The sequence below is a fragment of the Astatotilapia calliptera genome, chromosome 16 (assembly GCF_900246225.1).
Source record: "Astatotilapia calliptera chromosome 16, fAstCal1.2, whole genome shotgun sequence".
Lineage (NCBI taxonomy): Eukaryota > Metazoa > Chordata > Actinopteri > Cichliformes > Cichlidae > Astatotilapia > Astatotilapia calliptera.
Genome location: NC_039317.1, coordinates 13,399,496 through 13,426,952, shown reverse-complemented (window position 1 = coordinate 13,426,952; position 27,457 = coordinate 13,399,496). Strand labels below are relative to the sequence as shown.

Sequence of the window (27,457 nt, the reverse complement as noted above, 5' to 3'; positions counted from 1 at the left end):
CTGCGTCTTGGTCGCACTCACCTTGTCATCCTCAGCTTTTCCCAGCTCAGTCCCGCAACGCTGGCCCGGGCTGCTGGCGGCTGCCTCTTTCCTTTTCTCCCTCTCCCGCTCTCGCTCCCTCTGGCTGGTGTGTTTGGTCTTGCACGGCCGCTTGCCCTTGGGTTTGTCCGTGTCACTATGGCGACGGACCTTGAGGGGAGGGGTGCCTCCCACGGACTGTTCTGGGGCCGGAGAGGGGGGGCCCCTCCTGGACTCCTTGAGGCCACGGTCACCTGAGAAGGGGTTCGGCGGGTGCGCTCTGTCCTTCAGCTGGCTGGGGGGGAGGGGAGCGACGGCAGCAGCTACTCCTGGAGAAGGAAAAGAGGAAGGCAGAGTGAGCGAGTGCGAGGATAGGAAAGTATTGCAAGGCCATCTCTCACCCTCTGTTGGTTTATTAATGAGCACACAGAGCTGTCTGGGAGCGCAGCATGCCTGCTCGCCCAGGGAAAAAAAAATTATAAATAAAAAACACACACTCTCGCACGCAAGCTCGCATAAACACCGCTATAGTGATTCCTGTGCACTTCTTCACTGCAGCAAGGACACGGCTAGGAGTAATCTCCTTAAACAAATGTGGCACTGTCTGGTTTCAGCCTCTTATAGTACATATTTACACAAAAATAAAAAAGCTGCCCTTGAAACCTCAATGTCGAAAAGCTTATTGGAAATACATTTGCTCCTAAGGATCGTTGCAAACCCGCTTTAATCTACTTGGCGATCTGGTCTAGGTCTGATTTCTGCTGCAGTACAACTTTTAGAATAACAATTTAATAACAGCAATTTGTTGCAGAGACAACAGCTTTTTACAATGCAATATCCTTAACAGGCAGATTCATGCATTTCATGTGACTAGTGGTTTTCTGAAGGGGGAAAAAAAAGAAAAAAACAACACACAGACACAGTGGAATAACCACAGTCATCAACACAACCGTTGTCACAGTCATGAGAGGTGAGAGGTAATTAAATAAATGTATATTATTTAAAAAAAGAAAAAAAAGAATCAGTGCCCAGTAATGGTCTGTGGTTTCTACAGAAAAATACTCAAACCCTCTTCTGCTTTATTCACTTCCTTTAATCTCTCCACTGCTCTTTTATTCTCTCTTCTGCCTCGGAGACGCCATTTTGCATTTCTCATAAGGGAAAGCCCTGGCTTTAGTAAGACCCCTCTACCTCACACACCCAACAAAGGGGAAAGAAAAAGAAAATCATTGATCACACATTAGTCACACTCCACCTGCCTACACATACCTCCACCAGCCACTTCCCCTCATTTGCTTTTTAATCATCCTCACAGAGACCCCGCTGTAGATCAGCTGAACATGAAAGAAAAAGCCTAAATCTTTGCGCACCGGGAGGGTGGTGAGAGGCATTTTATCTTGTGGTTCTCTGCGTCCCCCCTTTTTTTTGATTCCTCAAGCCTTTACCCTGGCAAGAGGAAGAATCTCCCCCCCCCCTCGTGCTCCCTGACAGCTTTTGGGAAATCCCCTAAAGACAGACTGCTCAACAAGAAAGTGAAACGTGAGCCAAAGATAGATTTCCGTTACCCTAGCTGAACTCGGCGGTTTGTACGGCTGGTGGTTCACTCTTACCATTAGGCAGCTTCTCGCAGCCCCATTTCCTGTTGATCTCGCTTCTCTGCGCCGCGGCTCTGTCCTCGTGCTCGCCGGGCCTGATCTTGCGCTCGCGCAGGCCCTGGGTAGGGCTAACCAATCGGGGCTGAGGCCATGCCCTCTCTTGCTTGATTTGGGACCCATCAGGTGAAGCAGCGCCCGCGGCGGGCTTGCTGAGTCGCAGTCCCTTGAGCTCTATGCAGACCTTAAGCTTCCGCACCTCCTCGTCGTCGTCGTCGTCCGCACTGGCTTTCTCACGCTCATCTGCAGATGAACACAAACACAGAATGTTGCTTGAAACGCAACAGTTTGATGGTTTTTGCGTTTAAACCTCGATGCAAAGATGTGAAGAGCAAGCTCTCGAGCCTCGGTTATTATAAAAAGGTGATTTAAAAAAAAAAAACGCTAGGTAGTCTGAAAAGTGCATTATGAGCTACTTAAAAGATTTCTTCTAAGTGTCTCTGAGTTGACATTTGGATTAAAAGGTTTTCTGCTTTCTAAAGCCGTCATTGTCACCGTCTGCAACGTGCAGAACTACTGTAGATATTGACATGCAAGCTACAGAGCACAGAGAACAAAGGCCATTAATCAGGACATTCTTATGGCTGGTAAAACCCCATCTAAGCCTTACATATGACACACACCCAGGCAAGAGAGGCAGGGAGCAGGATGTAGAGCAGACAGATTGCGGAGTGAAAGGGGAGAGAAGTCAAGAGTCGGGTGGAGAAACAAAGCAATAAAGGCTGGAAAAGCAGAGGGAGGGTTCTCCCCCATGAAATTCACAGGGGACGGGTATTTGACTCGTCTGCCAGTGCCGAGGAGAACAAGCACGATACCGCATGCCAGCGAGAAAAGAAATAAAAAGGAAACCCAAACAGATGAGGGAAAAAAGAAAGGAGATGAAAAGAGAAGAAAAGAGCAGCTTTGAAGAGGGTGGGTAAGCACAGCGAAGGAACGGCAGTGCTGAAAGAAGAGAGAGAGAGAGAGAGACAGAGGGAATAGCTGTCCCTCTTCGTCGCTTCTCTCGCACTCCACTCAAAGGCAGGATTAAACACTTCTCAGAGCTGGCTGCCACACAGAGCGAAACACAGGACAGAGAGCAGGAAAGGGGAGGAAGAGCGTGTTGTGATGGAACGGATGTGAGGTGGAATTGATTGGGATGGAAGTAGTGATTATAAAAGTGGGATTTTTTTTAAAAAGAACAAGGGATGAAACGGTGCTCGGCATCACACGGTGAAGGAAAACTAACTGGGCGGAATTCTAAGGATGCATGGAGAGCGGATGAAGAGCAGAAGGGGGATGCTATTTGAGGCATGCGAGATGCACGCTTGTTTGTGAAATTCTCACCCGTACAAAGCTTGGCTCTTTTCTCCAAGTGGATCACCCTTTCTCCCTCCATCTCTGTGTCCTCGTCCTCCGCTTTGAGGCCAAGGGGGCGTTTCCTGGTGACCCCAAAGCCAGGGCTAGTCCTCTCGTCGGGAAAGCCCTTTGATGGCGTCAGTGTGGGTGGCATACAGTGACCTTCCTCGCACTCTTTCATCCCCTTCCTGACACCATCCTTTAGCCCTCCTTGGCCCGGACCTCTGGCCCCATCTTGGGCTTCATGAGGATGGGATAAAGGCTCCCTCTGCCCTCCACACCTCTGAAGGACTGGAACTCTGTTGTTTGTGTATGCCGGCCGGACACCTGAGCAAAGCAGAGAAGACGGGGACATGAAGCGAACAGAGGAAATATAAACATAAGATGATGGGAAGGGTGCAGACACACGGGAAGAGATTTCAGACAGAAAACAAGCAGGGAAACAGGGTGACACAAGGTGTGGTTGGTGGGGGTTGACGGAGCGAGAATGCCAGTTAAACACCAGCCCGCTTTTATTCTGCTTTAAAGACAGGCAGTAAAACTTTGATGAGGTAAAGACTTTTTAATCTGATGCGAGCCGAGCCAGCGGCCTGATGGTTCAGTGCAGCCGTGCACACTTCCAGCAGAGAGAGGCACGAAAACATCCTGCGCACATGTTGTGCATGGTGACTCCCATCCCTCTTCCCTCTCCCTCTTTTCGTCATCTCCCTGCCCCCCCCTCCATGACCGCACCACGCCCTTCTCACACAGAGCGTGACTCTACCCCCCCCCCCCCCCTTTTCCTTCCCCTCTCTCGTCGTCGACTCCCTCTCTGTCTCTCTCCATGCCATAATTAGGCTCACACGTCAGCTGCGGCCTCGCTCCAACACACAGCTGGGCTGCCAGCCAATGTAACTACCCCGCTCCCCACCCCACCCCGCTCTTTCCGTTGCGCTCTCCCATCCGCTTTCACCCACCAACTCCCCCCCACCACCACCACCACCACCACAGCTTTCACTCACGCACTCCCTGCCCCTCCTTCTCCCCCATTGCCCTCCCCTCGCCATCGTCTCTCTGCGCAGATAAGCACAAAAGGCTTCTTGAAAATAAAACTCCCCCTCGCTGTCTCTCTTGCCCGCTCATTGGCTTGCGCTGCCTAGCTTGTGTAAAAGTGCGTGCACACACGGACACGCTTGTGTGTGTGTGTCTGTGTCTCTGTGTGTGAGTGGAAGAGTGTCTTTTTTTAGAGTGACCCGGTCTTGCCTCAGCATTTGCTGCAAGTGCATGAGAGCGAGTGTGTACGCTCCTATTGTTTGCGTGCGTGTCCCTTTTTTTTGTGAGTGTTCATTTGCAGAGTGTCTGCATGTATGTGTGTGCATGCCTTGTGTATATGTGTGTGTGTGTGTGGTGCTGGGTTACTCACCCTCCCTCTCTCCCTGCCTGGTGGTGTGTTGGCAGTACTCCAGCACTCTCTCTCCGCACTGGCCGTCTGCCAGCTCCCGTCCTGCTGCCGAGGCAGTCATACACACACCGCTGCCCTCCTTCTCCTTCAGCTCCAGCTCCGAGAACCGCATCATTGCCCGCTGTGCATACACACACAAAAATGCAGAGAAAACCCATGAAAACCACTCATCATCTGCCCATGCCGCGCACACACACGCACCTCTCTAAGCCTAAATCTGGCCTCAACAGCTACACAAGCAAAAAAAAAAAAAAAGCATGAGAAATCACATCGTCTTAAAAAACAAAAGAAGAATATGCCAAAAGAATTAACCCCCCCCCCCCCCCCCCCCCCCCCCACACACACACACACACTCACAACACACATACGCACACAAATACACGCAGGACACAAAGGAGGACAGATAAATCACAAGCACGGCGTCAAGACACAGGTTAGACTACTGCAGCCACTGTCAGTCCATGCGCTCTGGGGCTTAAATCCTGGCTTCTCCCTTCCTGAAACATAAACATGGCTTGGAAACATATACATCTAAGCCCTGAGGCGGAGAGAGGAGATGAAAAGGAGGGAAGAAGGAAAGTAGGGAGTGGGGAGGGGAAAAATAAAAAAAGAAGTGTGCAGCGATACACAGTACAAAGGAGACAGAGCCCGTCAGAGGCAGATGTGATAAGAAATGTAAAGAACTGACCTCCCAGTTAGCTGCAGGTTGACTTATATTACTCCCCTCTCGTGATATGACTTCCATCTAAGCAATTAGAACGGGGGGGGGGGGCTCAATATATCTGTCCAGCATTTCATCTTTTTCTTTTTCTTTTTTTTTAAATAAATGAATTTACGTTACGTTTCTCCACATGTTTCTTTTACACAGAACAGGTAGCCACAATCCCAACAAAAATAACAATCAAATTAAAGTGAATCAACAGGTCAATTAACACTGCATCAAAACCATCAAATAATCTCTGAACTGCACCAGTGACAAATTGGAAAATTTGAATGGAAATAACACGGGCATTTGAGGTATAATTGATGACACCAATTCAGTTTCAGCTGTCTTGCTTGCTTTCTTTTTTTGGCGGCAGGGGGGTGATCCAAGCAGACCACATCTGATTTTTTTTTACGCATCCAGAAATCCAGTGTTTGATAGCTTTGAGTTGCAGCTGTGGATTGACAAGCATGACAAAAGACAAAAACCACAGTTTTCTAAGGTGCATTCACAACATAGACAGACATGTGCAACCTATTAACATTTCTGCCCCTGAGCCAGTGGATAATATAGCATAGTGTGTCTTTGTGTTTCTGTGCTCAGCATTGAGCAAAAGGCAACCCCAAAAGACATAAACAGTTTGAAATGAATAGCTCAGTGTGCATGTATGAATGACAGTGGATAATAGCTAAATGTAGGTGATACTACTGTAATAGTATGTTTATAGAGGTCATGTGATCTTTGTTAGGAGGGCTGGTATTTTAGCCAATGGCGGGAGCGGGGATGAGGAGAATTATGACCTTAGACAGCAACCAGGCAGGACAGGCCATTGGAGGGAGGTGGGTTGGGTGAGGATAGTGAATGGCAGATGGGGGCATGCAGAAAGCCTTAGAGAAACCCTGAAGAGGGCAGCTGTTGGTTGTTAAGCACACTGCAAGCCCTCCACTGGCCCTAACCTTGGGGTTAAGCGTAGCCAAAGGCAGTGTGAACTGTGAGGGTGCCACAGTCATTCTCCCAAACTACTGTACATGTCTCTTTAGCACACTCAGCACTAACATGCTTTAGCCCCAAGGCAGTCACACAAGGACAAGCACATACGGAGACACAAACACGCACACACGCACAGAAATAACCTTTACAATGGCTGCTCACTAATCAACATACAAAGATAGCAGCTCTGGTTAACCTTTGAACTGCCACCCCATTAAGGAGGGTCTCGACTGGCCAGATCCCTAAGACAATGATAAACTATAAAGGGACAATCAAATCTACGGCCAGGACAGTAGCGTGACAGCAATTATATTGTATGCAAAGTATGCCAATTCCATGCAAGGTGTGCTCTATAGGCTGATCTGAATATTGCAGCAGGGGAAAACTGAGAGTGGCCTTTGAGGTTTTATTCCTGTGTGGATGTTAGAAATCAAAGTATGTCTGAAATGTCTGCACATAAGAAAAGTTGCTCATAACAACCTCTCCCCATCCCATCAATTATCTTAAACCCAGTTCATTACGTATTGCATGTATACACAAACGTGCACAGTTGTTTGCAGCCTTACCTGCAGAGCTCTCTGTTCACGGCTCAGCTTGCTCGAGTCAGCATATAGCTCAGTGGTGACACATTTAAAGCGGTCGCCAACGTAGCCTGAGGAGTTAGCAATCCTTTTGGCCAGGCTGGATCTACGAGAGTTTTTAGATGAAGTCTGGCTACCGTCTTCTTCCTCATCCCCTTCTCCCTGAGACTCCCCCAGGTCAACAATACTGTCTTCTTTTTCAGTCTCTCTCTTGGGGACTTTTTCCAGGTCTGATTTCTTCACCATATCTGTGCAGTGTTGTGTAAGGCGAGAAATTCTGCTGTCCCCCCTGTCCCCTTTGTCCCTACCAGAGCTGCGCTCCCCTGATGTTCGAGCACAGCGCAAGGTGCTCTGATCTTGGTCTTCAAGGTCTGGGCTGGGGCTCTGCTCCTCACAGCTCTCCTCTGCTTGGGCAACCAGGCACGGAGAAGCTGGGGATATGCTAGATGTTGCCCCAGCACAGCCAGTGTCCTGGGGAACCTCTGCTCTCCCAAAGGGAGCTTCTGGTTGTCTGTCACTGTGGTTGGGCTTAAGGTTAGGACTCTGTCTGGAGTGGATTGGATAAGGAAGGGAAAGGTGGTGTTTTGGTTCATACTCAGTCTTTGTGAGATTTTGGTTACTATGATAACATTCATTTTGGGAAGCCTTGGTGCTGGTCTCGGCAGAATGTTGTTTGTGGCCTGATGGTGTAGTCTCCATATCTGTGTCTGAGTGTACAAGGTCAATGCAGACAATCTTTTCTCTGGATGTTAAAGAGGAAGAGGGGTGTTTGCTTTGACTGCCACACTGTCCTTGTGCTCCAGCTTCCCTGTCAGGCTTCATTTGGTTTCCTTCGCCTATCTCTTTCCCACTGTTGTTATCTCTGTGGCTTCCACCTTCTTCAACAGTTCCCCGAGATTTCTCCTGTCCCCGGGACTTCAGTGTTGCATCTGCCCTTTCTGCCAGCTTGTTGTCAGAGTGTGTCTGCATCAAAGGATGGGCCATCTCCTGTGAGTTATAAGTGAGATATTCTCCTCCTGGACCAGGGAGATTGTGGTATGGTAAAGGGTGTTTTGCTGCCAGGTGGGTTGGATAAAGGCTGTTGCTGCCCAGCAGTACTGGGTGAGGGTAAACTGGGCCTTTTCCTCCAATTGGCACAGAATGTATTGTCATGTTGTCTGTGATGGGGTAAGGTAGGTATCTGTTGGCATAAGCCAAGCTGTGGTTTAGATAAGCCTCATTCTGTGGAAGGTAAAGATGGCCAGGAGGATGACCGTTCTCTACACAGTGCCTCTTGTAAGATGGCACATCTGGGGTTGTTTCAGCTCTCTTACTGGTCTGGGAGGGCTTCTCTGTTCCCTCTCTGTGGTGACCCGCAGCTGGTGGAGGTTCTGACTGGCTGGGGCTGTGTTTGACCCACTCACCATTATGTTTGGGAGAAAGAGCCCTGGAGTTGACCACAGAAGTGCCAGATGGTTGAGTCGAGGAGTGGTTGGGCTCTTCTATCCTTGGACAGGATGAGCTACGTTGCTGAGGGAGTACTCTCTCCAGACCTTTATTTTTGATAACAGAGGGTGAAGAGCCTTTAGTTTGTGAAAGACCCAGGTCTGTATTAGGTCTCGGAGAGGTGGGCAGGCCCGGTGTGTGCTGTGCGTGAGAAGGTGATGGACTAGGTACGACCCAGGTGGAGTGTAAAGTGCTGATCATCTCTGGTCTGTCTGAGACCTTTGAAGAAGTGCTGCTGACCACACAATGTGGATGGGGAGAAGGGGAAAGGTTTTCTTTTAAGAGCTCTCTGTTAGGGGGAAGTCCATAACGTGGACCTGAAGTGTCCATCTTAACTGGGAATCCATTGGAGGGCAATCCAAAGTCTAGCATTCTTCCAGACAAATCCAAAGGCTTCTCTGCTGGGTCTTTGGTTGCCTGTGGTTGGTGAGCTGGTCTCTCAGAGCTGGCTTTGGAGGGAGACCTGCTGGGTCTTTTCTCAACTCCTGCATTTCTGGGTTCAGGGGCCCCATCTCTTGGCCTTGATTTGTGGGGGCTGGGTCGGGCAGGAGAGGGCTGCTCTGATGCCATGCTGCTAACAGAGAACGTAAGAGGAATGGACTGTGCGGATGTGGATGAGGCAGATATTGAGGAAGTGGACGACACCGGTTGTCCTATCCTGGCAACCGGCCTTTGCAAATCCAGTGAATTGTCGATGAGAGCAGGAGGAAGGGGAGGTTGTGGCAGGCGAGAAGAAACACGAGGAGAGGAATCAGTAGGCAGACTACTGATACCACTAGTAATAATACTACTTGTATTAATATTGTTGCTAGAGCCCTTCCTGGACGGAGGTCTGCTCGGTCTGATACTCCTGTTAGGTGAGCGGTCCCTGTCTATAGAAGCTTGATGGTGCTGAGAAAGAGGTGAGGGTTGGTGAAGCTGCTGTGCAAATGGAGGTGCAACACCAAGCCCCTTGTCTTGGCAGTGTACCAGTGATGTTGGGGCCACGGTGACTGCAGGAATCCTCATAGGTGGTGCCACCAGGGGTGAAGAGATGGGTGAAGCAGGATAGGGAGGCATATAATAGAGCCTGTCAGCAGCAGAGACCGCTGCAGCAGGGGTAACACTGCCTCCCTGGGCTGCACACAGAGAAGGATAGGCCAGGTGCTGGGGAAGATAGGGGTTGGGTTGGCTGAGCAAAGAGGCTTTGTACATGCTTAGAGCTGCATACTTGGATGTGTCCATGAAGGGATACATGCTCGCTTCGGGGTAAGGGCTGAGCCATGGCATGCGGAGGTAGCTGCCACCAGCACTTGCCAAGCCCAGTTCAGATGCTTTCTCTCCAGGCCCTACTCTGCGTTCCAAGCCGAGACCTTCGGCTCCAGGAACCAACACGGGCTTGTGGAGACTTGGATGAGCGCCCTTATAGAGGCCTAGGTATCCATTCGCCGTCTTACGACTGTCCAGAGGGCCATCAGGCTTGTAGATGAGTTCTGGGAGTCCATCCCTGTTATAAGTAAGTGGAAGTGCAGGCGCCTCTCTGCCCTTCTCTGCCTGAAGTGCTCTGATCCCTGGATACACAACCCCACCATGGAGATGAAGCCCATCGTGTAAAAGAGTGCTTCGGTCCAGCCCCATTGCTGCCAGGGGCGTCAACCTTGCATCCACCTGCAGCAACAAAGGAAAAAGTATCTATTAGCACACAAAAAAATATATATATATATCCTGACATCAGCACAAAAACAAAAGAAAAAATACTACTAAAGATTGAAAAAGAAAATCTTGGCTTGTTTTTGCTAAAGTGACTTATGCGACAAATGAGTACAATCTGTACATGGGGATGAGCACGGGGACTTGCCATGTTTCGTGCGATATGGTTCCCTTGTCTTAGTTCCAGGTTGGTTTGTGCCTCAGCATCGACATCACGAACAGATGTTGCCCTGTGGAGATGAGCAAACAGTTAGCTGTCAGTGTCTTGGCTCCGTCACACACACTCACAAACAGGCACACACACATGCAAGCATGCACCGCAGCTGTGTTGCAATGCTGCTGCAAAAGCAAAAAAACCAAACAAGCAATTACAAAAAAGCGAATTCATAAAATTTCAAAAGAGGAAACACATTTTAATTCTTGCCAAGACTTAAACAAATGTGTCTCTGCTAAACGGGGATTAAACGCAGTCCAGGGATGTGCAAGTGAAACGAGGCAAGAGCAACAAAATGGCACTGTCCACTGAAGCGCTTGCTAGAGATGAAAGCACAGTGTGGGCTCCCCACTCCCGCCCCTTCTAATCTGTCAACATCTCCCCCATCCCCATATCCCCCTCCCGTTACCCCCAACCTGCCCACCCTTGGGCTAGACGTGCACTGTGAAGCTGCATCTATTCAGTCACGTTCCTCACACACTGGTTTTTCTATGCCCTCTTTGACCTGCCCCCTCGGCTGCCTCAGCCAGCAGAGCGAGGGAAGATTATGCATCACAGACCAATTCGGTGGGAGACCATTTACCACCCGCCAACACAGAGCTTCAGATCAACAAACACTCACACCAGAACACGCACACACACACACACAAGCACACAAAAAGAATATCAGGCAGCAAGAGAAAAGAGACGACTGTGCAAAATTTTTAATAAACCATAGATTTGAAAAATAAATCATAAATTTTAAAAATTAAGTTGACAATAGGAAACTTTTTTTAAACCCCAGAGGTAGTGACAAAAAGAAGAAGAAAAAGAAATCTTCATAAGACCCCCGTTTGTGTGAAACGTCCTTTAATGTCTTCTGTTTAGTATAGATTAGAATTTTCTTAAAGCACCAGAGTACAACAGGGTTGTTGTTGTATTTTTGTAATGACAGGGAAAATGTGAGAAGTTACAAGAGGATGGTTATCAATTATTCATTACTGCAACAAATTCTGAAGACAACAGATTCAACAACTGGTTGCTAAACCTGTGCTTTTCTCAGCTGGGTGCTGATGAGTTCGATTTCAAAAGGGGGAAAAGAACCAAACACGCCTAATTTAATTAAACTGCTGCGAAAGCAAATGTACAGAAACTTTCTGAAGAGCTAGGATTTTTTTTTTAAAGAGCAGTGGCAACCGACGTCAACCCTGCATGTTCGTTACTGCCTGAGTGACATCACAATGCCCTGAAAAACAATGTCTCACACACACACACACACACACACACACACACACACACACACACACACACACACACACACACACACACACACACACACACACACACACACACACACACGGTTTCAAAGATTTTAATTGCGCAAATGTCAAAGTATTTCGGACCCTTAACGGGTCATGTGGTATCTTAACAGCTTTTCCCTAAAAGATTAAAAATGAAATAAAACCATCAAACAGATGAAAGGATGAAAAAACTGTTTAAATTTGATCCCCTTTTCACGATTTGGGAAATATTTTACTTTGAATTCTGACTCGATCCCTAATTACGGTAAAAAAAACTAAAAATATTTTTTTTCTGAAGGGCAGCCGTGGTAAGCAAGCACATACAGGAGTGCGGTGAGAGACGGTGAGAGAGAGAAGAGGCTTTAAAGAGGGGGGAAATGAAGCTTTGCAGAGAAACACGGCCCCTCGATCATTGCAGTAAAACGCCTCTGCGCCTCGCTGGCACGCCACTTTTATTGCCGTGACCCGGGGCACATTAATCAGCCTGCTGTGGGCCCCTCGACACGGCTTCTCCCTGTCCCATCCTCCCCCACCACCACCCTAAGCCACAGCTCCGCCGCCAGTCCACCGTCAACATCATCCGCGTCGGAAGCGAAACGGGTAGCTTGTGTGAGAGTTCGTGGGCACAAGCGAGACGGTGTATACGCACGTGTGCACGACCACGTGTTCAGCTGCAGGAGTTTCGTCAGTGCACGGGGACGCTGTTCAGAAATCACACCGCTCCTTCCTCAGCGCGTTTCTCTGCGTGCCGCTGTCAAAAAGCGGATCGTGTTGCGCTTGCACTGAAAAGTCTGCGCTCAACCAGAGCTCAACAGCTACAACAGCAGCGGACACAAAACACCCTCATTCAAACCTTTACCGGCGTTTCTGTCCAAATGAAAGAAAACTATCATAAACACATAAATCTGCTGAGCTTCTCTGGAAGGAAAAAACAGCAACTTGGAGATCGAGCGTTTTATGACAGTACTATCTCTACCTAGACTATTTTTAGATGAAATGAGCAGCAACAGGGCCGAGATAAGAGGTTGTATCGGGGCAAAAGTCAGGATGAGGCACCTGATAAACGCTGAGGGGGAGAATGCGTGTCTGCGGACTATCTCCCGCATAACTTCAGAATTGCACGAAAACGCTAAAGCTTTCTTTCTGCCTCCTACATTAGTGGGATATATAGTCATATGTTTATGTTAATATGATAAATGGGCTGGTGTTTGTTTTAGACGCTTTAAAACCTGCTGCTCAGCTCACATCCACATCGCGTGTGCAGGCAGGAAAAGATTAAATCAGGGCCCACAGGCTATCAAGACGCGAGCAGATAAGGTGTCATTAGAACCCTGTAAAATAGGTGTTTGAGGATTTTCCGGGAGTAAGTCCTGACATACTTTCTCACTGTAAGTGGATAGATGGAAAGAAAAGAATGAAAAGAAAAGCAGGAGGTGGGAGAGAAGGGAAAAGGCAGCGTGTTGACGCCCAACCCCACTGGCTAAGAATAGTTTGCGCAACAAACAACTCCCGACGGCCGTCCAATCCATCACGCTGGCCTGCAGCAGGCGGAGGGGGGAAGGGGGGAGGGCAGCGGTCGGTGCTGCTGCGTTTATAAACCAGACCGCTGGAGCGCAGCCCCGACGCGCACCATTAAACTGAAAACCACCGGGTGTTTTTTAGCGGAACCTGGTTTCAGCGCTGCGTTTCAACGGAGCAGCTGTAAACAAAGCCGAAGAGACAGACTGATGAAAAAAAAAAAATAGGAGAGAGGGAGGAGAGGAGAGCCAGAAGACAGTCCCGCTTCTCCCTCCTTTGTTTCCCGTCTCCGATGACAGCGACTTGAACTCTCAGTGACCCGCGGCAGGCGCACCAGAACAAACACCGGCACCACTCATCATTTCCTCCAGGGCTGAGGCCTCTCCCCGCGCAGCGCAGTGGTTGTGTGCATACCAATAACGCGCGCGCGTGTACAGGCCTCATCTCCTTTTAAAAGTTGATAAATGACCGCCTAGAAACGTTTCAGTGAAAGAGCTCGGGGCATATATTAAGCACGGCTGTTCCGTTTTTACGATCAGCCCGCCGCGCGACCCTGTTGTTGAATTTCTCTCAGACTGAACGAGGAAACCGGGTGGCAGGTCTCTGCTGTGCGCCGGGGGAGAATGTAGGCTACATAGGCGCCCTCTCGTTCTTTGTCCCTGGAGCTTTGCCAGACTCTCTGAAGCGGCAGAGCTGCGATCAGCTCTGAAAAAAAAAAGAAAAAAAATGCACTGTGACGCAGGATAATCTCCGCAGCGACGGGGGTGGGGTGGGGATAAACATGGATTAAATGCGGGCGCGCGCGCACACGCACCCCCACCACCACACACACGGGATCACCGTGACGGCGGTGTGTTTACACGCACTCGAAACGAAAGGAATTTTTTTGCGCACACGGCGGAGAACATCTGCGGCAAAACACGTGAACAGCAACTACAGTCTGGCTACAAACTCCACAGCCTCAGGTCACCCGATCCCCGGCATTAACACCCAGCACCGTAATGAGCCGGGAAAGGGGAAAAAAAAAAACCTCGGAAGAGAACGCCGGCCCAATTTTAATGGTTATTGATTATCGAGCCGACGTGTGCCAAATGGACCAATTGATCATCTCAGCGCAGGCTGCGCAATCTATGGAAAGCTGACACGCTGTAGTTTCAGATTTAACAGAGCTGTGAGCGCAAAGTGGAGGGAGGGGAGGGGGGGAGTGAGCAGGAGATGGAGGAGATAAATGTTGTGCGGGGACTCGGAGGAGAGGCGCGCTGCTGCCGGAGCGCGGAGCTGGAAGGAGAGATGGCGGCGCCTCTTCAGCTGTCACATTATTAGCGGCGCAGTTGTAAACAAGGGCCCCCCGCGTCCTCCCGGGCCGCTGCACAGCCGCACGCAAGTCGGTGCACGGTTCAGTTCCCCCCCGCAGCAACACGGCCGTCAACAACGGCGACATTGTGAGCCCCCCTCCCCCCTCGCTCTCCCTCCAGTGCTGTCACCAGGGCTCGGGCGGCGGCTGCTGAACTGGCTCTATTCATCCCAGGCCAAATGAGGACTAAATGGCTCTTTATGCCACCAAAGAACCCGATTGTAACAGAGATGCGCATGCACGAGCCGGCCCGCGTTTACCGGAGGTTTTTGGAAACGCTGGCATTGCTTTCATGTGTTTCTGATAAAAGCACATGATGATGAAGGAATGATCCTCTTTCATGTGCCCTCTATTTGTTCGCTACTTTCCAAAGGCTGAAGTTCCAAAGTGTTTCGCGCAGACGGAGACAAGAGGATGTTTTGCCTCTTTTCATACGCGCTGCTTAATTAACTGCGCCCTGTAAATTAGGCCAGACAATCTCTGCTGAAACAATTAAGTGTTTACCCTCACGGTACGACCCACGTGACCACCTTCCCCACCTCGAGGTCAGAAGCTCCGCGGCCGACACAGGCTCGTGCGATGTTACGTGCAGACAGCGCATGACGCATTCCTGGCTTTGAAGACTGTCGGCGTAATAAACTCCTGTCGCTATTAACATGCTGCGTTGCCAAGAGTCTGTGGGATTTCGTCAGAGATGCCCGAGGCGCAACGCGGTCTAAAAAAGAGAAGGGAAAAAAAGCTTCAAGACCGAGCCTGCAGAGACTAGGGAGGAAGGAGGTGAGGTGTGTCATCATCACTCTGCCGCTAAATCAATCACACCGCGGGCCAGAGCGAGGTCAGCAAACTAAATCCATTCAGAGTGAGATTTAGACTTTAATTACAGCCCCCCACTCGTTCACGTTACATTAAGCCACCACTGATGACATTTATCAACGATCGCTGCTGTAAAATAAGCAAATGTCTAAAAAAAAAATCGCTATTAAACCAACATCCCTGGGTCATCGGCGCCAGAAAGCAGCTGCTAGAGGAAAGAATAATGCTATGTGCCCCCCCCCCCCCCCTCTCTCTGTGGGTAAAGCAGTGGAGAGAGGGGGGGGGAGGGTAAGTGACCCGTGAGCTCCAGACCTCGTCGAAACAAAAAGCTCTCTCTCAGAGAGAGAGAGAGCGAGAGGTGGGTGGAGAGGGGAGAGGAGGGAAAGGGGGAGAAAAGGCGGAGGGGAGGGTGGGTTCTCCCGTTTCATCGCGAGGTCCCGGGAGGCCAGCATGGAGCATAGCTTCAATCAAACCGTGACGTCTCCTCCGGGAGCTGCGCAGCGCCTGGAAAACCGATCTCTCCTCGGCTCTCTGCCGTGCCTCCCGCTTTTGTTCACACGCATCTCGCCTCAGCAGCGAGTGCAGCGCCGGCAGCGACGAGCCTGTTGTTTTATATCCATGCGCGTGAGAGACACACACACAGAGACACACACAAAGGAGCGCGACAAGAATAAGAGCGCCTTCATATTTCTGTCTGGATGTTTACCGGGACACAGGGCATTTCTTTTGACGAATTCCCCCCCGGACTATTTAGAGCACAGAAGGTTTGATAAGCAGGAGCGGGTCCCGTGATTGTAATGACACGCTCTCTCTGCTCACAATATTCCCCGCGTGTTCCCTATTGATTCCGGATTAGAAGCGGACAAACACCGGGGGGGTTAATTGGTTTAAAATGGAGGTGATGAGGGTTGTTTCTATTCTCTTAAAGGCAAGCAGATCTCCAGCCCCCCCGCGGGGCAATACGCTGACACGCTGTCACACATCATTCAGCGGGACAATAAGTCCGGCAGTCCCCGAGGCTGCTGTTGCCTCCAGGTGAACTGTGCGCCCACGGACCTCTGTGCTTTTTACAACTGCGGATTTCTCCACGTCTGCCTGCTCAAATGTCTTTAATGCTTCACACATCACTTCCCCACCTCTGCTGATTAAAAACCTGCACATGAATTGGCTGCACGTATGCAAGCGAGGTGACGCTGGCAAAGGTGAAAGTAATTAATAAACCCCCTCTTTTCTTTGCACGTTTCTGATTCTAAATTATGTCTAATTAATAAAATTAGCACCAGATGCAATCCTGTTTTGCTAAAGGGGGGTGGGGGGGGGGGGGTGTGGCACTGAACCGCACTCTGTCAGCTAATGGGCCTTGGCAATACAACACTGTTTGTGGAAGAAGTGTGAAGTCTTCTCGTGTGAAACAGAGAAAACTCAAGTATGTCAATCTAGCGAAAGCAGCCCTCCCTTTCTGTGTTCCGACACCTGGAAAACAGATCAGTCCCACACTGACTTCGCGGCGCACAGTGGAAAAATGATGCGCAAAACAGTCCGACGAGCTTTCGCTAAAAATAAACTCGGCCCACACAAATGCGAAGTATTTGTTTTAGGCTTCCACGGCGCGCAGCGCTTGGGAACCAGACTCTATTGCAGACGAACCAAACTAAGCAGCCGTCCAAGTTTGTGCAGATAGTGTTTATTCCACGGGCCCCAATGAAATCCGTGCGTAACTTTTATTTGGACACCGAGAAAAAAAAACCCCCAAGTCGGACTAAACCTGAGATCGTCACTGAACACACAAGCAAAAGTTGTTGAACAGTTATTTCAAGTATAATAGAAGTTAAACTTAAAAATACCCTTTCAGTAAGTAATTAGCCCCACTGTCACGCAAAGTCACATTTAACTTCAAATAAATGCCTTCCAGTTGTCCAGCTTTTCTCTGCCATCCCAAGTAAGACCGACGTTTAATTTATATATAAACAGCTCTTTTATTCTGACTCAAAGCCACCTGAAACTGACCCCTCCACCCACACACCCACCCCTTTACAGTGTCCCATCCTGCTCCTGCAGCCTGCCGGCAGCCGTTCGCGTTATTGCAAGCGTTTCTTCGACCGTTTATCCTGCGCGGTTTGGCTGCTGGGGGCTGAAGTGGTCTTTTCAGTAGCTGCTTCCCTCACTCAGCTCGTCAATGAGCTGGAGCCAGCCAATATGAGGCACATCGATCGTCCTAAGAGAGCGTCCCCTAATTAGTGCATGCGTGGCTCCAGGACAGGCAGCAGGCAGGGCAGCACGGAAGGAAAACTCCCCAGATACGAATCTCTCTCACCGTCTTGTCTGCGGTGGAAAATGTGGTCCGATAACATCAACCTTCTAATAAATGAAAAAAACAAAAAGCCCCACTTCGCATAAACGCGCGTGAAACGCAGTCTGCGTTGCTCACAGAGGTGCTTCAAAGAATCGCGAGGTAAAAGACGACTCAGTTTGGAACGCATCCAACGCGCCTCGCGGCGCTTATTTTCAATTAAACTGCAATAGTGGAAGAAGCGGATCGCGCCGATTGACGTCGCGCACAACAGCGTGAGGAGGGTGGCGAAAACGATTTTTAAAGTTAGCGCAGTGTAAGTCAGTGAAGTGGAGTGTGTGTGTGTGTGTGTGTGTGTGTGTGTAGGGGGGGGGAGAGAAAGAAACCGATAATTACGGGAAGTTTATTATTATTATTATTATTATTATTAAGTGTTTGGGTTTTTTTTTTTCTAAGTGAAAGCGTCCCGGCGACACATTCTGTGCAAGAGAGCAGCGCGTATCGGAGCTCCGGGAGGAGGAGGAGAGGTGGAGATGGTAGGAAGGGGGGGAGAGATCCAAACTGGCGCTACGACGAGTCTCCGTGCGCAAAGAATAATCCCCTGCATTGCAAAGCCTAGTCATACAGCAAGTGTGCCTGTATGAGTGTAACGCAAAGTCATATCCGAAAACACCTGCAAGACTCGGCGTGTGAGTGGGGAGAGAGCGAGAGACAAAGAGGTTTCCATCAAGTAGACACGAAGGTGAGCGGTGCAGCCCCCGCGTCCCGTTTCTTCCCCCAGCGCTATACCTTTGATGAGACAAGAGATTATCAGTCCACTCCGTCCAAACCAAACCTCCCCCGCGACACACACACTCCGCGGCACACCAACAGCCCACACACACACACACACCGCGGGGATGCCCTCCAACTGAACTGAACTGTGCATAAACGGAGCAGCAGCGCTCGCTCGCCTTTGGCAGGGCGAGGCTGGATTCCGTAACCTTGTTTAGCGCAGAAGCTCCCGTGTGCGCGCACGTACACGCGTACACACACACTACCTACCCTCAGCCCCACAGGCACACTCGCGCTCTTCGTCACACAACAGGGTGCGAAAAGCCTGAATAGTCACCTTCGAGGACGGCGCCACTTTCAAGTTCGCTAATCTCTGGGATGTCCTTCTCACCTCTATCAGCTTGACAGGGCAGTTGTTAAAAGGACAAACTCATGCTCGGATAATTGTGTGTGTGCGCGCGCGCGTGTGTGTGTTATTTATCAACCACATGCCACTGCCCCGCCGAAACGCACAAAGACCACCCTATGCGCTATTCTTAGAAGTGGCCGATCCTCTCCCCAGTCTGCGCACAACACTGGACGATCGCGCTTAGATTCAGCCCCACGAGGGGACTGTTTTTAATCAAAAACACACCACATGAAAACACAGGATAATTTAAAACACTTTGGACGTTATACTGCCATTAAAAAACAGCGCTACACGTTTCGATCGTCACGCGAGGGATTTCACATCAAAGACACACGTTAAGGAAAATAGGTTCTGATTTGCCATTGATTGCCTCACCTGGTTAATTGGTGCAAGTTCCAACCGTGCTCAGCGCGCCCCGACTCACGCCTTATTTTTTCTTTTCTTCTTTCCCCCCCTGTTTTTTTCCCCCAAGTTAACTGGAAGGGCAGCGATCCGTGCGTACGTAGACTTGCCCGGTCACGGTCCTGTCCGCTGGAGACAGACGATCCCGGCCAGAGGGAGAAAAAAAAACAACTAAAAGTGCCTAACAGGTTACTCACTTGTCATAAAACAAAACAAGTCTTACATATAAAGCTTTGGGTCTTTATTCTTTTGTCTACAAGCAGCTCTCATCCATTCCACTATGTTTCAAGAGGAGTTTTTGCTGCTGAAAATGTCACTTGGGTTTCCATAAAGCAAAAACAAAAAAAGATCCTGCGCCGAGCAAAAACAAACGGCAGGATAAAGAGAAATCCACTAAAGAAAATCCGTTAAGGTCCTTTAAGTCGTAGAGCACTGCGCCGTATGGCCCGGACCCCTGAAGGATACAGGTGACGAGGTCGGCGGAATCGCGGAGAAATTAATTCAGCTCGGCCGTACCGCGCAGCAGCGCCATGTTGGGTTTCAGCGGAGCACGCCGTCCTCGGAAAAAGCCCCTTTCTCCAGCTCTCCGTCACTCCATGTCCTCTCCGACGGCGGAATCTGTGTCGCAGAGGGTTTGCTGAAGGTTATTCCGCGTAGCTTTCCGTCCCGCGCGTTTCCTTCGAGGATCGTAGACAACAGCCCGGTCGGAGCCCTCGGTTCGCACCGAGGACGCACGGAGCTGTACGGGGAGTGCCGCACAGAATGGATGAGCGCTGCCGAGACCGTGCGGCTCGTTCCACTCCCACTCGCGCAGCTCTACCCAGAAGGCCAGTCGGGAGACCGCAATTACCATAAGCCTCCAGCTCACGGCACTCACTGCGCGCGCACGCGCAAAGAGAGACACACACAGAAACACCGACACACACACACACACACGAGAGTCGCCGAAACTCCAAAACAGGAATAGCTGAGGTTTTAACCGAGAATAATTCAGTGATGAAAAATGAAAATAGGTATTTGACTAAAGGAAAAGTTCAATGAAGAACTTGGGTTTCTAGATCTCAATGTGCAGTTTGGTAACAGATACAGGGACATTTATGTTTAAATATATAAAGAGACATAACGAAAAGTTACATATATGCATGTAAATCTGTTTCTGCCTCTTGATTGAGTGAAGGTAATTAAGATGGCCCGATACTCTAACCTAACCACACATACATGGGGGGTTATGTTTTTAACAGCAGCATCTTCTTAGCTTCCTTATTTCATCCACTTCTTCGTGAATGTTCTAATTTTGACTCCACTGTTTTATTTTCAAATTAAATGCCAGTTTGGTCCGTTTTCTCCCTGAGATGAGATAAGGTAAAATCAGCGAAGCACAAGGCAGTAGAGACACAGAGAGAAGAGGGGGAGAGAGGGGGAAGCTGCTCAAGGCTGGGGCACATCTGTTAAGGCTCCCATGTCAAGTAAAGGAGGAGGAGGCTATGAATATCAAGCCTGAGGTGTGTGGATCGTGTGCCTGCATGGGTGTGTGTGTGTGTGTAGGGGAGAGAGAGAGAGAGAGAGAGCTCCAGGCAGAAAGAGAGGAAAGCCAACTGACAGACACACAGACAGAAAAACAGACAGACAGAAGCAGAGTAGGAGTAGGAAAAGAGGGAGACTTGGCAATGGAAGGTCTGGCTGCATTTGCCACAGCTGTTGAAAGTAGGAGTTAAACCAGACAGTCACACACAAATAAACAAAGCTCACAGAGCACTCACATATGGACGCGTTTAGAAGCTCAATTCATCGCAAAGGCCAAAAGTTTGGCGTCAGAGCACGTGGAATTGAGAGAAGAGCTTCTTCTGTGAAATGAAAAGAAAAGGTAGCTGGGTGCGCGACAAGAGCAGTGCTTTTTCAGGCTGGACACAACTCGAGGTGAAAAAGCCATGGTGCAAGTTTCTATTGCAGGCAATTTAAAGATCCTTTTATTTTTTATTTTTTTTCTCCCAAACCTAAATAACTTCAGGGTGAACTGCCGGGCACGTTTGCTCTGATCAGCTCCACCTGTACCTCTCAAAAATGAGACCTATCCCACTGCAACCACAGCTGCTAAACCACAAGACAGCTGAGCCCCGTGTTCACGCTTAACCAACTCGATGTGAAAGCGCCGTTTGCGAGGTGTTAAAATCATTGTCATTCGCGTTGAAATGTTTAATCAATAGGAAAAATGGTTTAATTGCTTTTTATTTCTCTTTTTTTTGGTCAACAACCTATAAAATCATGCATCTCAGCCAACATCTGGCAAGAAGTGGGGCAGGCGGGTTACTCTGCTCAGTCTCAGCTGGTTAAACCTCTCTGCAGTTCCTTCCTTCATTTTATGACCACATATGTACAACCAGACACACTTTTTTTTAACACTTCTTTTTCGCCTGTGTGTCTTCAGACAAATGAAAAAGCTTGAGTTAGTGAACTGTCTATGCTGGTGCTGCTGTACAACAAGGCTGCATTCAGAATAATTTCAGCATAGCGTGAAAAAAGGAAACGCCTTGCTTCACTTAAATGATGCTTGTCCACTGACGCACCAGGTGTTGCTCTGCAGAACCTGAAAAAGTATAATCAATTCAATGTAGATTGATTTGTACAGGACCAAATCACAAGAACAGTTGTCTCAAGGTAGTTTATATTGTAAGATAAAGACCTTCAAAAGAAAAGAGAAAGCGCCAAACAATCAGATGATACCCTGTGAGCAAGCATTTGGCAATAGCGAGAAGGAAAAACTCCCTTTTAACAGGAAAAAATCTCTGTCAGAAGCAGGCTCGGGGAGGGGAAAGCTGTCTGCCTTGAGCAGTTGATGGTGAGAGAAGAGAGACAGGAAAACATTCATAAAGAAGCAGAAAAAGTCTGACAAAGAAATCTAAATCTGAGTCAGCTTTTATCAGATAAAGTAGCACGGGACTGAGTCATGCACTGTTGTTGACATAACTCTAAAGCTGCTGCAACAAGACTCCAATCAAATCACTACTGATGTGACTGCAAAATTAAGCCATACTCTGACATTTAAGTTGTCATTTAAGTTCACGGGCCACATTTAGAACATGAACTAAAATTTCATCTAGAGTGGGCTCTATCCACTTCAGTTTTATTTTGTTTGCATAAGGCCAAATCACAAGCGCAGGTGTCTAAAGGCACTTCACACTGTAAGGTATAGATAATACAATAATACAGAGAAAATCCTAACAATCAGATGATCCCCATATGAGCAAGAGCTTGGTGACAGTGATAAGAAAAAAACAAACCCTTTTAACAGGAAGAAACCTGTAGCAGAACCAGGCTCAGTGAGGGGCAGCCATCCACTGCAACTGGTTTGGTGTGATGGGAGAGAGACAGTACAAAAACACACTGAAAACACAGAAAGTGGAGTATAAACACGTAGTGAGTGAAAAGAGGTGGGTGAAGAAGAAATTTTCAGTGCATCGTGGGAAGCCCCCAGCAGCTTAGACCTACTGCAGTGTAACTAAGGGAGGATTCAGGGTCACCAGATCCAACCTTAACTATAAGCTTTATCAAAAAGGAAAGTTTTAAGCCTAATCTTACAAGCAGAGAGTGTGTCTATCTCCTAAACCCAAACTGGGAGCTGGTTCCACAAAGAAGGAACAGAAGAAACAGTTAAGAAACAGAAGTATGATGGGCTCTTTGCTCTCATTACAATGAAACACTACCATTGTGACCCAGTGAAACACGTGGGCACGGCCCTATGGTGTAACCACTGCTATGGTAGGCCATGGTTATTATCTTTGTAAGCAGGAAAGTTTGAAAAATGAAAATGATTCAGACCTCTTGTTTGGATTGCAACACAACACTTCCTGGTGCAGGAAAAAGAAAAATGCAATGAGAAGTCCTGACATCCTCCTCTGCCTTTCATTAGAAATCTTCACACTTTGGACAGATTTGGACCTTTTAGCGGACCACTTCTGAGCCCACAGGCCGCATGCTTGGCACCTTTGACCTTGAAGGTTAACGATGACAGAAAGCTTCACTGCCACAGAGCAGGTTCACGTCACGGTTTCCCAGGAGCTGTTGCCCACTCCTATTTCACCAGCTGGCGAGGATGTAGCTTGTCGTTCAAATACCTCACTTTAGGAGAGGCTGAACAGGAGCTGCTGACAGATGGGACTGTGTGTAACACATAACACACACCATCCAATAGACTTTTCATGTTGGTTTTAGGAGCATGACAATGAATGGATTACATTAAACAAGAATAGAAGAATTAGGCAATATTTGAGTCTTTCTTAAGAAAAAAAGAAGATAATGAACTTGGCTGAATGAGACTTGTAAGATAAACTTTAACATTCAGTCACTGCTGGTGTTTTGCTTTCTCCTCCACTTTTCCTGTGGATCTAAGGGAGGTAACGAAATTGCAATAACACTTTGAAGAAAAGGCCCAGGACGCACAATATCTTTTTATTCCATCAAACACAGCAAGCCGAGACTCTAAACTACGCATTCTGGACTATCCTGGTTAAGATGTATTATTTATGTAGTTACAAGCGGCAGCTGGCATGTGACAAACTGCCCTCGTAGCTCTGTAGCCAGATTTTGGTTCTGCTAAAATGTTTCTTTCCAGGCTAAAGAAATATGCCAACATTTATTTCCCCCCACTACATATAACACCATCTTTAGCCTTGGCAAAGTGAGTGTCATGCTCTACACGTTCAGCCACATTGCACCATATGTCCCATTTACTTCTGCTGCCCAGATTTTTGCAGGTAGGATCCAACCTGGCAACCCTGAGATCTCCTAGCAAAGCACGGGCTGTTTGTGCTGTTAGTGTAAATACTGGCTTATAAAGGGATTCGACGGGCTACTTTTCAGAACTGTCCAACCGTCCCGACAGTATGCTTTATTATGAGGCTCCATTTAATACAAAGTCACCAAGAATTCTCTATCGTTTACAAATATGGAAAACCTACAGTGCTCACGTGACAGAGTCTAGAGTCAGGAAAAAGGAAGTCAGAGGGTATTTTGGAAAGACAGACATCACTGCACACACCCTCCTCTCTCTTCTCTCCCCTCCAGCTCTGACTCAAGGGGCCCTGATGGCAAGTGGCTCTCTCCATCACTCACTGGGAAACTGGATTAGGATGAATATTGCTGGGAGAAACCGCAGGCCAAACCAGATTTCTGGCGCTGGACACAAAAACACACAGCTGCAGCTCCAGAAAAACACCTTCGCTGACAGAGAGTCTGAGGGAGACACATAAACAGGTCTGGGGAGAGCGAGTCCAGCCCTTTTTTTCTTTTTTCATAATGGCCTCACTTTTATGGCTGTGTGTGAACTTTGCGGTTTGAAAAGCCAGCCCCGAGAACAGCATGTGCCTTTGAAAACCCTCTCAGTGGATGAGAGTGACAAAAACATCCCGCTTTAAATCGTGATGCCTTCCTCTCACTGCCATTTTATGTCATGTCAGAGAAGCACGCATGTAACGTGTGCATCACGCGCGCAGACACAGATGCATCCTGGTGTGGAAAGTGCTGCACTCTGGGGGGTCACAGCGATCCAGCCATCTGCTGTTGCAATCAGACACTGAAGCAGCAGCGGCCTGGCAAAACACGCAGTTCGCATGGTGAGTTCACATGTGCACCTTCGGCGCACGTTTTGTCAGTTGCCTAAAAACGGAGACATAAAGCCACACAGCGCCGACACACATTTTTTAAAGGGGGCTCACTGCCAACACACACGCACGCACAAATGCACACACTCCAGTTAGGCAGGCGGGCTCAGATTGCAGGAAGCTCTTTGCACGCAGCTCAGTCCACAGCAGCCGGTACTAATCAGCACAATCCACCTGCAGATCGTTATGGATCGCTTACTGCAACTCAAACACAGAAACTTGCCTGAACACTCGCTAGCACGCACAAGCCCGGACATGTGCACGTGTGCAATCAATAGATCTATGCTCGCTTGCAGCACGCCGTTCACGACAGTCCACACTCACTGATGTTTTGCTTTGTTCGAGTTCACCTTAAAAACGGTGACTGCGCTAAAGCGTGGACACCTGGGGGGGGGGGGCTCATTTGCATATCTAATAACTAATCGTGACTTTTTTTTCTTTTCCTCTCCTTCCTAAGTGTAAGGCCCCGCCATCAGTTGCTTTAAATCACTTTTGTCTAATCTGCAATTCAAAGCTCCGCGGTTCGTGCGAGGACTCGAAATGCGCTCTGATACAGGCTACCGAAATATCAACACAGAAGCCGCTCTCTCTCTCCCTCTGTGCCACACCAGCGCACGATCACGAGCGCGCGCACACGCTCTGGCACGCACATGCGCGCACCGCTGCCCCCCCACCCCGGTGTTGTAGGGCTAACCGGTTCCCCACAGGCGCGCCACGCTGTGTTAGCGCGGCCTCACCGGGGATAATTACAGCCTGGCGCGGCAGGGCGAGCGTGGCTCCGAGCCAAAATGCTGCTGCTCGCGAGAGAAGCAGAGCGAGCGAGAGAGGGAGAGAGAGAGAATAATTGGAGCGCTGAGAGACATTAACCTATAGATTAAGCCCTAATCAATAGGGCTGCTAAATTCATCGATGCGATCAATCAGTGGGCTCATGACATAAAAAAAATGCGATCCCTGTCACGCATTTCTTATTTCGACCTTGGATGGGGTGGTGGGGATTAGAAACGGCAATCCCCGCTTCCAAATGCGCGCGCATAGAACACTGAACAGACCCGTCTCCCTCTCTCGCTCTTTTTTTTTTTTTTGGAGAATATGAAAACCTTCAAACGAACCTTATCTGAGAGGAAGGAGAAGCGGTGGCGGCTCTCAGCAGCGCAGTACAAGAAAGATCTCTCTCTCCCCCCCCCCCCCCCCCCCCCCTCCCTCCCTGCCTTCCCTCCTCCTCATCCTCCCCTCCTTCTCTCTCGTCTGTCGGCCTCTGTCGAGTTCCGCTCATAACCTCGCCACCCACCCTCCCAGTTCCCCGCCTCTGCCTGCTTTCCGCTGCTGGCTGGGAGCGCACACACACACGCGCGCGCGCACGGAAACAAGCACACACCTCTTTATAGCTCTCTCTCGCTCTGACACGCACCCACAAGCATGCACACACACACACACAGACACACAGGCAGACAGCGTCAATAAAAAGCCCAGCGCTGTGAGAGGCCGCCGGCACTCCACTCCCCCCTCCTGCCACTGCGATTAGCGGAGGCTGGCTGGCTGGGGAGAGGCGCCCCTCTGTTATCTGGGGCGGTGGCAGCCTGTGTGTGTGTTGAGAGAGAGCGGGGGTAGAGAAAGAGATTAATTTAACTCTTTCGGGGCCGGATCGCAGCGCTTAAAGCGCCGCTCGCTGCTGCACTGTGCTCAGGCAGCAGCAGTAGCGGGCCTGCGGTCGACACGCTGGGAGATAGGGACGTTAAACAGACGATTCGCAAGCGACAGCTATAAATAGGAAAGATCGCGGCCACCGAGGTCACGTCATTGGTGGTGTTTCTCGAATTTCAGGGGATTATTCGAGTCACACACAGGCAGGTTTTCTGCACAGCTTATACTGATATTTTTGGACCAAATCCTCAGAGGTTAAAATGAAAAACCTGAAAGGATCGTGCAGCCTGTTGGCAGCACTAGGAGTGACTGCATGCGATGTTTAGATTATAGGGCTGGAACAATGACGCCTGGTCGATTAACTGATCGACAGAAAAGAAGCAAAGCTGCTTCTGGCTTTGTGTGTTTGCGTTGGCAACACAAATATTAGATATAAGGATTTGGGGATATGCGTGATGGTGAGGGGCGTTTGGACTATTTTCTAGTACATTATACTGAATTCCGAGTGGATGCAACTTTTTTGTTTTCAAAATTCTCTTAATGTACTAATTTGGTCTGCGGCTAGAACTTCGTAGGTACCTCAGTGCCTTCTAGTAATATGACGTGATTTTGTCAAAGCCGTTACGCAGAAGGTGACCTTCGACATCTCTACGCAGCAGTCGTGACTGCAATGGCAGAGAGATTAGGGTCCAATTTTTTTAGTGGCAGGCCTGTTCTCCTGCAGACCAGCGTTTTTAACGTTTTTTTTCCTGATTGGTTTTCGCGCTAAAAACTACTTGGTTATATTAAGGCAAGGATCGTGGTTCCGTGTAAAACCCTCCCCTTCGAACTGGTAGCCCTGTGCGTTAAATATGAGTTGGGAACGAGCGACCATCTCAGCGCTTTACGCACAGAAGCCAAAGGACACTGTGCGTTAATGATCCGTGCCAGCAGTCAAAATAACACCCCCTGAGAAGAGAACCGGCTGAGTCGAAGCATCTGGGGGAAATTGATCATTTCAGCTTTTACGAAATCCTGGTTCATACTCTAAATGGAACCTGATGGTATCTGTCACATAAGTGGATTCACATTTGTGTAGACACTGAATCATTTTGTTCCAAACTGCACTGTGATTGGGCAAATCAGTCTCGTTTTTGGTGACGCCTGGAAAAACCACGTGGAACATACACTTAGAGCATTTTCACATCTTAATAAAGCTGTGCTCCC

The 27,457-nt window shown here is 49.0% G+C and overlaps 1 protein-coding gene across 5 annotated transcripts in view; it reads right to left on the bottom strand.

Annotated features, from left to right (window-relative positions):
* Window positions 1-19,797, bottom strand: part of bcor (BCL6 corepressor) — a 31,837-nt gene extending 12,040 nt beyond the window's left edge. The window contains exons 1-8 of one of the 5 annotated variants that reach the window (XM_026144033.1): window positions 18,925-19,797; window positions 10,046-10,127; window positions 6,709-9,855; window positions 5,138-5,194; window positions 4,411-4,570; window positions 2,997-3,335; window positions 1,629-1,913; window positions 22-347 (exon numbers count right to left, since the gene is read on the bottom strand). In XM_026144033.1, coding sequence (XP_025999818.1) covers window positions 22-347; window positions 1,629-1,913; window positions 2,997-3,335; window positions 4,411-4,570; window positions 5,138-5,194; window positions 6,709-9,855; window positions 10,046-10,048 — 4,317 coding nt within the window. In that variant the 5' untranslated portion in view covers window positions 10,049-10,127; window positions 18,925-19,797. Of the gene's footprint in view, window positions 1-21; window positions 348-1,628; window positions 1,914-2,996; window positions 3,336-4,410; window positions 4,571-5,137; window positions 5,195-6,708; window positions 9,856-10,045; window positions 10,128-14,802; window positions 15,249-17,103; window positions 17,363-17,390; window positions 17,431-18,924 lie in introns of those variants that run through there. The other 4 variants (XM_026144036.1, XM_026144034.1, XM_026144031.1 and 1 more) reach the window with 4 other exon arrangements.
* Window positions 19,798-27,457: the final 7,660 nt, after the last annotated feature.